The sequence below is a fragment of the Papaver somniferum genome, chromosome 8, assembly GCF_003573695.1.
Source record: "Papaver somniferum cultivar HN1 chromosome 8, ASM357369v1, whole genome shotgun sequence".
Classification (NCBI taxonomy): Eukaryota; Viridiplantae; Streptophyta; class Magnoliopsida; order Ranunculales; family Papaveraceae; genus Papaver; species Papaver somniferum.
Window position 1 is genome coordinate 137,737,571 of NC_039365.1, and position 14,553 is coordinate 137,752,123.

At 34.2% G+C, this 14,553-nt stretch overlaps 1 protein-coding gene across 2 annotated transcripts; it reads left to right on the forward strand.

Moving 5' to 3' along the window:
• The first annotated feature begins 2,996 nt into the window (after positions 1-2,996).
• LOC113303178 (protein REVEILLE 7-like) lies at positions 2,997-6,486 on the forward strand. 2 transcript variants are annotated; one of them, XM_026552201.1, is made up of 6 exons: positions 2,997-3,319; positions 3,909-4,043; positions 4,145-4,256; positions 4,372-4,433; positions 4,600-5,013; positions 5,383-6,486. In XM_026552201.1, the coding sequence occupies exons 1-6, from the start codon at positions 3,308-3,310 to the stop codon at positions 6,157-6,159; spliced, it is 1,512 nt and encodes a 503-aa protein (XP_026407986.1). In that variant the 5' UTR covers positions 2,997-3,307; the 3' UTR covers positions 6,160-6,486. The 2 variants fall into 2 exon arrangements, with proteins under 2 accessions (XP_026407986.1, XP_026407988.1); XM_026552203.1 differs by lacking the exons at positions 2,997-3,319; positions 3,909-4,043 and having other exon boundaries at positions 4,372-4,497.
• The last annotated feature ends 8,067 nt before the right edge of the window (positions 6,487-14,553 follow it).

The window sequence follows — 14,553 nt, forward strand, 5'->3', positions numbered from 1 at the left end:
TATAATAGCAGTAATTGAATATGAGAAATAAAATCGGGCTCTACATGAGATTAAGCTCTAGATCAATGTAGTGAATTCTTAACCGAGACACCTTGATAGTTATATTCTGGTGAAATCTCATATATCTTATTCTCAGATTTTATACTCGTAACATTCATACCAAGCATTTTGCACAACTTGAATATGTTAAACTTATATGTATATATGATAAAATAACACAAGCTTTTAAGAAATGTAAAAATAAACGAGTATTCAAGGGTTGGTCTTGACCTTTTTTTTTTAACAATTAGAAATTTCACCTATTAGCAATTAACAAGAAATATAATGCAAATTAGCTTGTTATCTAAGGGAGAATGCAATATCCTCCTTTCTACACCCCCGAAAAATTGACTAACTGAATGTATGAAAGCTTTAACACTTTCAGTTCAATTGCATTTGTAAAGTGAGGATCGATATTAAACTGTACCCCATCCAACATGCAACATAACGTCTTTCTTGGCCATGCGACAACAAAGAAGTTAATTTCTCTAAACGTATTCGCATAACAAAATTTCTTCATAAAAACTACAAGTAACCAACCACCTTGATCTTACAATTCAGACCACTCTACCGCAAATTCTCATACCGAGGCTTATGGAGCTTCTCAAATTCTTCCCAAGACAACTCTTCCAGTTCGCGTTCGTTGTTAATTGGGAATCACTGTGGAAAGAGATGGTGTACAGACAATTATCATCCATTTTTAAAAAGTGGAAAACAACTAATGGTTGTCCGTTCCTGGTGAGCGAACAACCTTTATCCGTTTTCAGGAAATGAAAAAGGGATAACCAGTATATCATTTTTAAAATCACACTCAAGTTACACTGATTTCCTAAATTTAGGTTTCATTAATGCTCATAATCAGACTCCCCTTACAGTACTGGTCCGAGTGATATGAAAATGATTCTCCGCATATAAATAGTTTGTAGTGAGGTGTACAAGATAACAAAATGACCATGGTGAAACTCGTGGGGAGAGTCGTTAATGATGTTTTACACAAACGAGATATTGATAACTCGTATTGTGATTGAGATATGAAAGCTTAAGCGATGAATATGAATTTCATTGGTTTAGATGATTTTATTAATTTCAAAATAACACACAAAATAACACGCCGATCGATTATCAATTGCCTAACTCACTTTCGTAAGAATTACGATTGTACTTAGCATGTGCAACAAGCATTTTTAAACCACCACGCGATCCTAGTGAACGAGTTGTGTCTCATTATTAAGGACATACTCATAAAATCAATCATCTCGGTGCAGTTGTCTTAGTCTTGCGGAGGATCACAGACTAGTTCTCCTGAATTGTAATTGGGAAGGTTGTCCTTTACAAGTAAGTAATATTCATAAAACTTGAATTTATGTCTTGATATTTCATATAAGCATTGTTTAGACAGTATTTCCTACGTGAAACTTTTGGAACTAACAATTCAAACTCTCAAAACACATCCCAATTAAAGAATTAAACGTAGTATAAAGCTTGGATTTTAGTTTTTCTTCCACTCAACCATTAAAAAAAAGGATTAAACAAGGACAATAGAGTAAGGAGAAACTGTTACTCCTGTTTAGCCTACTCTGAAAACAAAACAAAAAAAATACACTGAAAAAGGACAATGGTGGTCCAGGTCCTAGTAAGTTGACCGAGCAAGATTCGCGAAACGAATAATGAGTTCTTCGTCGAAAACAACCACTCATTATCTATCTCAAATGATGAACCACCACTGCGTCTAAGCACTCCCACTCCGGCGTTGGGAAGTGATTTGGGGAGAGCTTGAGAAGCACCATAACTCTTCTTAAGAGCAAGGACTAAATGATATATAGCATATTTCAACACTCCATCTATCTCAAAATGAAGTAGGGTAAAACCAATCATGAGAATTGGATTTATACACACTAAGTGGTTGAGTTTTGCCGTTTGAGCGAAGATATTTTCCCCCATTTATTTATTTGTTAAATCCCAAATGAACAATTTTCTATTTAGATTTCCTAAAATCCTAAGTGCCAAAATAATGTTTGCCTAAACCCACTCAATACTTCTTTTTGCTAGTATATTATTTCAATTTTAAAATAGAATGATAATTTCCAAAATCATTGCTGTTGATAACATGTAATGTAATGGTAAAATTATAGGGATACGCTACTAATGACCTAAGTTAGCAATTCATTATTCAACCAAGTCTCACTGCACATTCTAGATTTTTGATAACAACATATGCTATACCAACAAGGTCGATTCCTCCATGGCTGCTAATAGGCCAAAGATAAATATTAACTTATGTTGTACTCCCTATTATATAGGCGAAATTTTGAATTTTCTTTGTACCACTAGATAGGTGGAGTTCTATTTTGAAGATGAATTTTTTCACAAATGCCCTTATTTATTGTACATAGAAAATTGTGTTAGTAATAAGATAAAGGATTAAACAAAAAAAAAACATGAAAAATAATGAATTCAATGTTATTTTCTTAATTTAAGAGAAGTGGTCCCTCCGCCTATATATGTTGTTCGTAGGGAGTATGAAATTTGATATATCTATAAAGAAACCGGTACCTCTTATTAGCAATGTTGCATTCCTTGTCCCTGGTGAATGTGATGATTCAGGGATAAAAGTATAAGCACACTAGTAAAAGTAAACAACTAGTACCACCAGTGAAAAATGTCGCTTGAAGTAACACGTGAAGACAGCTAGAGATAGAATGTGTATCTTAAGCAAAAGTTTTATGTAGAAGCCAGGTAATTCAATGACGGAGATATATAAGAATTAAGCGACAACAATACAAAAAACTTAGAAAAAAGGATATCCATGAAAAAAACACAAATAATTCAGTAAAGTAGGAAAAACCACGTGTTGAAGTTTTCGCGCGACGCGAGCCACAAGAGTTTCTTAAGTTTCTCGAAATTTCTCTAGCACACAAAAAAAAAAAAAAAGTTAATCTAACGTGTCTTCCTTTCCGTTTTCTCACTTTGTTTGTCTTCCATAAACCAAGAGATTTCTAACACAACATACTCACTGGTCCTTCTTCTATGTTTTTCTCTCTCTGGTCTTCTCTTCTCTAGTACTCCTTCTCCTTTTGGATTAAAAGCCGAATATCTCATAAAAATCTTTGTTTCTAAAAATCAAGAGCAAGAAGAAAAATAGTATGTCCAGGAAAGGATTGTTTATTATGCTCTGATATTGTTAAAAGAAGAAAAAAGAAGAAGAAGAAGAAGAAGAAGTGATATTTTTGTCTGCAAATATTTTTGGAAGTTTTTTTTTTTTGAAGTTATGGCTAATCAGGTATGTTTTAAAAAACAAAAGCTTTTTACTCCCATTTTATTTGAGCTTAATCAGTTGCTTTAGGTTGTTATTTGGATTTTATGAATCTATAACCAGATATTTGTTGAATACTTTTTTTTTTCTTTCTAAAAATGATTTGGGTGAAATTCTTATGATTGAGATTATGATTTCAGTTTTGAATTTTGGAATATTTTTAGTAATTATTTTTATTTTAGATCTCAATATTTATTACTGTTGAACGTTAGCAACCTGAACGTGTAATCACAAATAGAATATCATCTTTTCCAAGTGATTAGAGTTGAATTATAAGAATTAGTATGAAGATGCAAAGCCAATAGACTGTTACTTACAAGTTTCATATTTTGTGTTTTCTTTGTTGAAGTTTCATGGAAAACTTGCAATTCAAAAAAACTAAAGAAATGAAAATTTATCTATTAAATATTGGTTGGACATTTCATGGATCTGTTAATTTGACTACAACCAACGTCTCCTGATTTTATGTGATTACAGCTTAATGTTTTTTCTTGATTTGGTAACTTGTGCGATGAAATCATTTCCTATGCCTAACTATGTTTCTTTTGGATTCAAGGATAAAAGTTGTGGATCGAGCTCGAATGCTACTGCCATGGATGATAGTCAGAATTATATGGAAGTTGGCTCACAGTCTGGAAATGCAATGCAATTTAAGGAGAATTATTCATCTGGAGAAGATAATTTACTTAAGGTACTGTTAGTCCCATCCCCTGTGCTTCATTTTTAATTGAGGATTCTATCCCATTTCCATAGTCTCTAACGGCAATTTATCTTGCTTTTCTGGTTTGGCAGGCCAGGAAACCTTATACCATCACAAAACAGCGTGAAAGATGGACTGAAGATGAACACAAGAAGTTTCTAGAAGCTTTAAGATTGTATGGTCGAGCTTGGCGTCGGATAGAAGGTACTGTATTAGGGTGGATATTATGATTTTATTGAGCTAAAATGGTTCTCTGTTGGTGGTTTTGCTTGTTCTTTTCTTCATGTTCTGACATTAGCGTATCTTTGTATTTATGTAGACCACATCGGTACCAAGACTGCGGTTCAGATCCGAAGCCATGCTCAGAAATTTTTCTCTAAGGTTTATTGCTAATTCAACTTCAAATGTCCTTTTTGTACAATACTATGTTCATAGGTGCACTGAAGTAAGTGCCGTTACCCATGACTTGAGGAAGCTTTAACGTTCTTCCCTGCGTTATTCTATGTGATGTTCTCTTTTATTGATCTGTTTTGACTTCTTTTTTCAGGTTGTAAGAGAATCAGGTAGTAATGATGCAGGTTCAGTGAAACCAATTGAAATTCCTCCTCCTCGCCCAAAGAGAAAGCCTATGCATCCTTATCCCCGAAAAATGGTTTCTTCAGCTAAAAAACAAACGTTGGTTTCTGAGAAGCTTGAAAGGTCGATGTCGCCGAATTTCTCAACCTCAGAACAAGAAAACCAATCACCTGCATCTGTTTTATCTGTCGTTGGATCAGATGCTATGGGATCCTCATTTTCAAATACCCAAAGCCGTTCTCAATCACCCGTGTCATCTGTTTCTGATGTGAAGCATGTTATCTCATCATCTACCAAGCAAGAAATTGGTTCGCCTTCAACTTCTTCATTAGCTGAAGAGGAGAATGGGTCTTCGTGTGGGGCAATCAAGGAGCAATCTTCAATGGTACTAACTACACCTTATTAATATCAGTTTTATTAATGAACTATAGTTGTACCTAGCATCATTTCTCTTGAATCATGGTTTTTATTAGTGTTACAATATCAGAGGTCTCACCGAGATTTAATTGGGAGGAGTCGGTTCATAATCATTGCAATTTTAAAAATCATTTGATGAGGCTAAGGAGTTTCTAAACTGATGAGGCTCATGAGTTTCTAAACTAATTGTTACGCATATCGGGGTGATCTGCTGAATGAAACAGCAGTTCGTTATGTTTATACCCTTTATAGCTTGTGCAACCATAAATGTTGGTCAGTGGTGTAGGCTGTCATGTTTTTAATCTGTTGCTGATATAGCTTTTGTTCTGATGTGCAGAAGAATGATTTTTGCTCGAAAGATGGTGAAGCATCCGGCGAAGGTGTTACAGAAGAAGCACCAGTCGTGAGTCTTAAACTCTTTGGAAGAACAGTTTTAGTTACAGACTCACGTAGACCGTCAACATCTTTGTCCAGCGGGGTTTGCAAATCATTGGTTAGTGAATTTCATCAAGAGAATTCTGATACATGTGATGGAATGGCTTTGGAAACAGCACAAAGCAATAATATGACACAACCTGATTCCTTTGTGGGGCCTTCCGGTTCTGTTTGGAGGCAGTGGCCTTCAGCTCTGTGCAATATGCAATTTCAGGGAGTGAACTCGAATGCAATGGAAGCTGCTGCTTCTGCGGCTTCTTCTCTACACTGGTGGGCTTTGTACGGAGGTTTACAGTTGCCTCTTGCATTATCCTTCTCAAATTCACTACAGGTGGCTCCAAATTCGTCACCTGAGGATGCCTTGAGGGAGATGAAAGTTCAATACGTTGAAGAAGCAGGGACTAGTTCGGCTACTGGAACCGTAGATGAAGTGGAAATTTCAGAGCAGAATGCAGTTAATTCTCGAAGAAGAGAAACTGTTGCTGACAATGACATCAAGGAAGTAGACTTGGTACTTGGTTTGAAACCAAGGGAAACATCCGAGTCATTAGCCCAAAAATCCAGTTCTGAGAGAAGGGGTTTTGTACCATATAAAAGATGTTTATCAGAGAGAAGCAGACAGTCGTCCGGAATAGCTGGTGAAGATAGAGATGGGCAAAGAATGCGGTTGTGCTTGTAATTATTTTCCCCGCAAACTACTCCTTTCGTCTATACCTCAGGCTTTTCTATGATGAGGCAGTTTTGACATCGAATCAATTGAGAGATCAAGATCGTAACCGGATGGGTCAAGCAGCTGATCTCTATTTAGTTTGCCTCCTTGTACATTTCCACAGGTGTAACCTTTTTTCTTGTTTCCTCCATTCCAACTGTTAAAGGCGATCAGTATCGTATTGGAGTTTGTTGTAATGTTATGGCTCTTTATATTTTTGATTGCAGTTCCTGCAAACCTTCTTGTAGTTTCTCAATATAAATATATTCTTTTTGCAGAATTGCAAATTTTAATCAATCTTTCTCACTACTGCAAATATGTAGTTTCATGTGCTGATTCTTTATCCAAGCTTTCTTCACAATAAAAATTTTCTTCGGGCTTACGACTGTTATTTTATTCTCTCAGTTTATCTTTTACTCCTGATATCCGTTCGGAAAACTCACAGCGAGGACCGAACAACACAACAACAAACACGTTGCCTAGATAAGCAAAAAAGTGTAAACACTCTAGTTTTATGAGTGATTGAGTTTCGATGTAATAGCAAATCAACAACATTGCTGATGGAGGTGAAATCAAGTCTATCACGGTGTTAACCGCAGCAAACGTCGTCCAATCACTAATACCACCGGACAGCATCTAGTTGTCTGAGCATATCAATTGGGACCATTCAGTGAAAAGAAGAAAGACAGACCTGGGAACAACATTGACCGGAATAGCAGAAGTTCATCACACACTAAAGTACAATCAGTAGTGCTATCCAGCCCAGTAATCTCAATGAATAGTTGTCATCCAAACTTAAATCGAAACTCAATAACTCAAAAACGAGGAGTGTTTATACTCTGCACAAGAGAAAATCAAGGGTTTGACGCTACAAATGTTACCTTGAACAGTATTCATCATATGATGAGCGATCATGCAAGGATGTGATGAGAATGAGGGGAAACATGGTTTGTAAAGAACTTTCAGATGCAGAGTAACATGTTGAGATGGGTTACAAATAAGATGGATTTTGGCACCTCTTTTGTTTCTTGAAAGAGTTTTGGCACCCCTGACTTTGTAGCTTTGGAGTTTGAAGTGATCGGTAAAGACAATGTTGTGAATGTGTATAGCCTGGTTAGCTAGGTTGGCAGTTAAATTAGACTTAATTATCAATGTACCTGAACCAAATCAAGTACTATTAATATTCGAAGTTAGAATAACCAGGTTAATTTTGTTTTCAAAGAAGACTCCGTTTCCAAATGTTACATGGGTTATGGAATCACAATGACCATAAAAATCGTTGGCATCTATCAACGGGTAGCTCTGTTCACGTTCTAGATAGAAACATAAGCTTGGAATAATTGCTTCCTTTGTGATATTTGTATTCATAAATAGTGCTGTAAATGTGAAACTGAGAAGCACATATATTGACTGCCAAGTATCAATTTCAAGAGGTACATAGATCAGAGAGAAATTTCCTGTTTAGTCCATAAAACCCGACCCGGGTTAGTCTGTAGTCCATCCAGAAAAAACATTTAATAGGAGGTCCAAAAAAGTTCTGGTCTTTGCAAAAAGACCCGAGTACCCTTTTTATTATACGTGTGAATACTAAAGAACTAACCTCTCTCTGCAATTCTTCCATTAAACAACTTTTCCCTGTTACTTCCTCTCATTTTTTTTCTACCTCATCGTATTCAAGTGATCTTCTTAATCGGTCATCAACAAACAAAAGAAAAATCAACGACAAAACCCTAGATTTGATGAAATCATTACAAAAATCCGTTCAAACCATCACAAAATCAACTGAAAAAAATCAGATCTAAGCGAAAAATCGTATAAGATTGACATAGTTGTTCCGATGGAGATTCATTTTGGATCTGATTTTATGATTCGTTTTCCTGTTACTCATAAATTCGTTTTCCTACTGAAATTCTCGAAGTATTGTGATCTGAAATTCTCGAAGTAAATGGTTAAAAAAGATTGAAAGAAACAAGTACTCCTGATTCTCAACCAGGGTCAAAGAATCAGAAGAAGAAATCTACTTGTGAAACCAAATCAAGGAAGAACAACGAATCTGTTAAGAAGGCGAAATCAAAGAAACCTGGTGTTTCTGCTAAAACAAGGTAATGCAATCCAACATGTGTACTGTATGATTTTTGATTTTTAGTAGAACCATTAAATCAAACAGTACATATTGATGGCATAACTATACGATCTTTGTTACGTAGCAGACCATCGGTATAATAAAATCTGTCATATCATTGTTGTGTTACTTGAATTACATATCAATATTACTCTTATATATATTCTTAATTCTTAATGTTTATACATATCAATATGTAGTGATTTCTTAATACTTAATGCTTAATTCTTGAGCTTAATTATGTACTAATACGTACTATATGAACCCTTAGTTCATGCTTGAAAAAGTGTGATTTTTGGATGCACCAGTTTATCATGATATGTACTTAGGGAAAGAGTAATTTTTAGATGCAGTACATACCATCATGTATGCAAAAATTCTAGTTTATGCTTACATATCTATATGTACTGGATAAACCCTTGTACGTAGATGCTTATATACCAACAAAAAACATGTTATATGTGTTTATGAAAATGAAAAGGATACTTTTATGAAAATGAAAATGTGAAGCTTTACCAACTGTTTTGTAGGTTCAGAAGTTGTGGATTTTATGTCTAGAGGACCAACACATGGAAAGAAATGAGAAACATGGTCAATCTTGAAACGTGGTACGTTTTTTCACTTTAAATTGTAATGCATCCTGTTGTTAAGTTGTGTTGTGTATATAATGCATCCTCTCGATCCTTATATTGAATCTATTTTGTTCTTCTCAGTGATTCTTCGTAATTTTGATGATTCATTGTCTGAAAATTTGTGGTGGTTTATCATTATTACTCATATGATTTTGCTGATTTATGCAGTAGTTTATTCTTAAATTTTAAGTTCATGCTATATCTGATAGATATAGGTTACTTTGTACTAGAGTTAAAACCTTGAGGACATATTAATACGAATATGTATTAGTGCAAATCAATATGCAGTGTTCTCAAATAGATTACATATATATTGTTGAAAGTACGTATTCGTCAGTACATATCACCATGTTCTTGTTACTTCGTTTTCTTATGTTATAACCTTGTTGATTATACAACCAATATGAAAGAAAAATCCATATGTACTGGTAAAAACTGCAGTACATATTTCTTTTTAATTCTTATGATTCATTGCCTGAAAATTCGTGTTGGTTTATCATTACTACTCACATCATTTTTGTTGATTGACACAGTACATATCATTATGTACTGTATAAACCCCTATATAAGCTGATATGTATTTGATGGGAGCAGTAGATACATATATGTATTGCATCAATTTGTGCACTACATGTCAATGTATACTGTATAAACCCTAGTATGAACAAATATGGACCATTATTATGATACCACAGTAGATACTGATATGTACTGGTTGAAAGCAGTAGCTATGATATGTACTACATGAAAGCAGTCAGCCATATTTCCCATGTACTGCATAACTAGTTATCTATATAGATCGACCGTTTTGTTTACGATAATATGAAATAGCAGTGCGTATTTTGTTTGATTTTACATTGCTTTGTAATTTATATGTCGTTGTTTCTCTTTTTCGCACATGTCATCAGATGATAAAACATGTCGTATGTGGGATGCTATAGGTACTCATAGTTTAGTCCACAGATTTATCTTCCAAGACCTATTGATCTTGCAGCTGGTGATTTTGTACTAGGCGCTCGGAATTGCTAACTTGGGGGATTATGCTAACTCACTGCAGGAAAAGAGCAATTTCCCCTCATCAAGCACTTTTCTGCAGAGCCATCGAATATTATGGTGTGCTTACAATGCCAACAACACTGTTTTTGTCACCAGAAAAAATTTGAATCCATTTTATGAAAACTTTCCCTAAAGTAGATTTTAGTTGGCATTACTTATAAGTTCGGAATTTTAAAATCTTATAATGAAAATGATGAAGTATGTTCATCTATCAGAATCTATTTTTTTTTTTTAAAAAAAACTTGTAATCGCTCTTTCGGATTCAATGCAAATGTCATGCTTTTTATTTGCAGTGTTTTTTTTTCTTAACCATTATTTGCAGTGTTATATTGTCGTTCTATACTGTCATTATGAAGATTGAAAAATAAGTAAGAAGCATTGAATACCTACAGTACATATTTGCATGTAATGTAAAAAATGACACACATAAGAAAATTGGAACTTTATACTCAGAATTTTTTTAGAACATAAAGGACTACAAAAAAATATCATAAACTAGGTATTGTTAAAAATGATCAGCAGTTTTTCATTAACAAAATCAAAAGATAATGCAGACAATCTGCAGCATGGAAGAGGAGAAAAAGGCATAAAATTATCCCTTATACGAGGTCTTAGCCAGACCCTGCAAAATATCTCCTTTAACAACGACTAATAGGAAGAAAATAAACAAAAATGACGATTTTACTAACAATATACATCCTCCCTGGAAACTTATCAAGTACTACAAGTTCAAGTCTATTATTAATTCTATTAAAAATAAGAAATTCCGTTGGATGAGCCTTTTTTTGGAGTGTGAGGATCTGGTTTAGCATATTCTAGAGTTATATCTTAAAATGTGGTTGCACAATTCACCTCCACGCAACACCTCTTTCTCCATAAGATGACACGCGTCAGGTGAATAGTATGCCGGGTAAGCAAGCTGTCAAGCCCGGCGTGTGATTTTCTCTGCGCAAACCCGGAGTGTGATATGTTGTCGTCAACAAAATACCTAATCTGATGAAGATTTATTTGAAAGAAACTTGTCATAAAATTCAAATAGAAACAGAAAATTGCAGTACATAGATACATGTGAAGAAAATAAGAATTGAAAGCCTAGTACATATTAATATGTACTAAGACACATTGATATGTATTAAGTAAAAACCTATAAAATAGCGATATATATTTAGCTAAAACCTACTAGTTATCAGAGTACATATACATATGTACTGTGAAAAAAATATACTGAATTGTCAAAACATAATATGTACTCTATATATGGAGATGTACTTCCAAAACCTTGCAAAGATAGTGCCTTTATCTCCATGCTTTCCCCTTCTTATGCATATTTGTTAGTCATTTCCCTGCAATCCATCAAACGCATAGTTCATTTCCATTCCGATACATCAAAATATGTACTCAATTGAAAAAACAAAAACGGCATATTAGATTTATAAACTTAGAGATCTTAGACAAAAATGGATACTATTGTAGATGCACAACAAACATATTACTTTCATTATATATCACATATGTACTGTTGGATAATGGAAAAATGAAAACTCGCTCAGTACTTTATTATGTCTCTCAACTATTCCTAGTGAAAAAATATTTTGACTAAAATTAGTCTAGCAAGCTTGCACCACTGAGCGCATCCATTTCTGTAATAGATTTGACAGGAAGCTCTTGTAAACATAGTACTAATACGTTAAATATAAAAAAAAGGGTTCAAATAACTGACTTACGGTGGACAGTACTCACATAATTGGAATGAATGTACACAAAATTCATTTTAACTTGGTACATATGCTTGAGTGCGCTACTGCATTACCATAAAATTTATGATTTAGCCATCGTTGTTCAAGAATTACGAAGGATAAAACTCAACCAAACTGATTTTCCTTAATACTAAAAGCTGCAAACATGAGACAGAGATGAATATTCCGTCATACTAAAAGCTGCAAATATGATTTTCCTTCATATTATACCAGTAGTTGAGTAACCAATAGGATCTTGATCCATTCAGTTAAATAAATTTCTTGTTTACGAGGGGGCGCTGCCCCCTCGACCCCCGTTAAGAAGTCTTAATTATATATTTACTCTTGGATACGCACCACAAATCTAGTTATGTATGATTCAGCAGTACATATTGATATGTACTGAAGGATAAAGTGTATGATCGATCCCACTGTACATACCGATATGTACTAAAACGAAACTCAGCCAACTACAATACATATTTATATGTACCAAGTGAAAACCCACTAAAAACGTAACTCAACCAACTACATTACATATTGATATGTACCAAGTGAAACCAAGTACATACCGATATGTACTGAGTGAAACCCTAGTAGATTGATCAATGTATTATTTGATCCAAATGACCTGATAATTCCCAAAAGTATGCTTCAATACTACTAGTTTGGGGTTACATATTTAATGACAAAATTTGTAGTGACAAAATACGAATATGTATTAACGAAAATGCTATGAAACTCAATTTCAGGTAAACATAACCCTAATGATATGATTTCCTATGATACAAAATGAGATGCTCTTAAAACGGAAAAATCTACCCTACAGTACAAAATGTCAAGATCAATTTGTACCTCTTGCGAGTCTCGGGTTTCCTTTGCAGCAGTACATATTGATTTGTACATAGTGAAACCCTAGAACATATTCACATGTACAGAGTGAAAACCTAGTACATATTGATATGTAGCGATTAAAAACTTAGTAAATATCCCCCGTATTGTTGGATAATCACATATTCACATGTACAAAGTGAAAACCCTAGTACATATTCACATGTACATAGTGAAAACCTAGTACATGTTGATATGTAGCGATTAGATACTTACAGGCAAAAAAAGTTTCATGTTGATATGTAGCGATTAGATACTTACAGGCAAAAAAAGTTTCATATTTTTAGCATCTTAAATCCAAAGCTACAAGGGTTCAGCCAACTGAAGAGATGCTGAAACTAAGATTAAAATCATCTGAGTTCCGTATCTTCACTAACCCATTCGATTCGTCTTCCAAAGAAGCCTCAGTTCTGAAAACCGGCAAATCAACGCATTGATATGTACTGTGTAAAAACCTAATAGGCATTGATATGTACTGCATAAAAAGCTAGCAGACATTAATATGTACTAAGTGAAAACCTAATACGTATCGATATGTACTGCATAAAAACACAAAAAATAGGTGTTAAAGCGCGAGGCGACTTTTTAAAACCATGGCTTGCACCACTAATCTAACATGCTGATTAAAGGTAATTCGAGTTAACTAGTGATTTTCCAAACAAACTAATAACAAATTCACCATATGAGACTTATAATGAGTAACATACACACGAATGTCTAAGGTATAAGTCATATTCAACCCTTTAGCCTTAAAAGCAACGCACAATTAAAATTTTGAGCCTGGTAATATCTAAGGTATACAATACCACTGCAAGAAACATCAAACGAACAGGAAAAGGTTATTGAACGCATTAAAATCTCAAAAAGGAATTCACTTGTATTCTAATATGATGATACTTCCAATTTACTTCGGTATTCCACTCAATCCTCGCAAGAGGCAGAGAAAACTAGTCTAGTGATGGTATAAAAATCAAATATTGAGCCTGGTCATGTAAACTGATCCAAATTATAATACATAACACAAACCAAAAAACTTAAAAAAGCAAAACTATTGAAGATAGTAAAAGCAGGTCACCTGAAAGATATCAGCAAAACTCTTTTGCTTACCGGCAAGTCCTTCTAACCTAGAGAACCCAATGAGTCCATTACAATCACTCCCATGGAAGAACCTTTTATCGATTTCAGTATCAAATTCATTCAAAACAAGTAGATCCAATTCAATTAAAACAAGGTATGAATCTATGAATCACAAAAAGATAGAAAAAAATCAGATCCAATTCGATTAAAACTCATAAATAAAATAGAAATTAAGAACAAAAAAATCAGATTTGATGAGATAAAACCTAACTTACCATAATAACGATTTGAAAAACCTAACGAAAATCGCCATCAACACAGAATAGATCGAAAAATCGTCATCATTAGAGAAGAGATCGAGAACTCTGTTTGTATAGAACTGAAGTATATCATCTCTATCGGTATTATACACAAAGGGTGATTTTCGGCATTTAAGAAAAGGCAGCATAACGTCTCGCACGTTTTATGGACGACCGAGTAAAGAATCTGGTCCAAAAACATGTTTTTGGACCAGCGATTAAATTTATTTTAGTACTGGACCACACACTAAGCGGTTCTTCTAAAACTGGATTAACCAGTAATTCCTAGTAGATCAGAACACCTTTGGTATAAACCACAAAACAAAAATTAGAAACCTATAAATTATCAGCATAATCCTAACACATGAAGAGTGTGGACAACACCGAAACTTACAATATCTTTCTTGTTAATATTGTCTAGGATTTTGCTTAACGCTTTGGCGGAGCTCCGACCTTGGCTTTGCCACAAATATGACCCTTCCATCTAGCAACCGAAAAAGACAAAAATGACATCGACACTTCATCAGATGTCCAAATTGTTACAAATTTGC

What these genes read in the sequence shown, in the direction of transcription:
- LOC113303178 (XM_026552201.1), top strand. An exon ending in AGCTTGGCGTCGGATAGAAG is followed by an intron (nt 4,257 to 4,371) that starts GTACTGTATTAG and finishes GTATTTATGTAG; the next exon opens with ACCACATCGGTACCAAGACT. An exon ending in TCAAGGAGCAATCTTCAATG is followed by an intron (nt 5,014 to 5,382) that starts GTACTAACTACA and finishes TCTGATGTGCAG; the next exon opens with AAGAATGATTTTTGCTCGAA.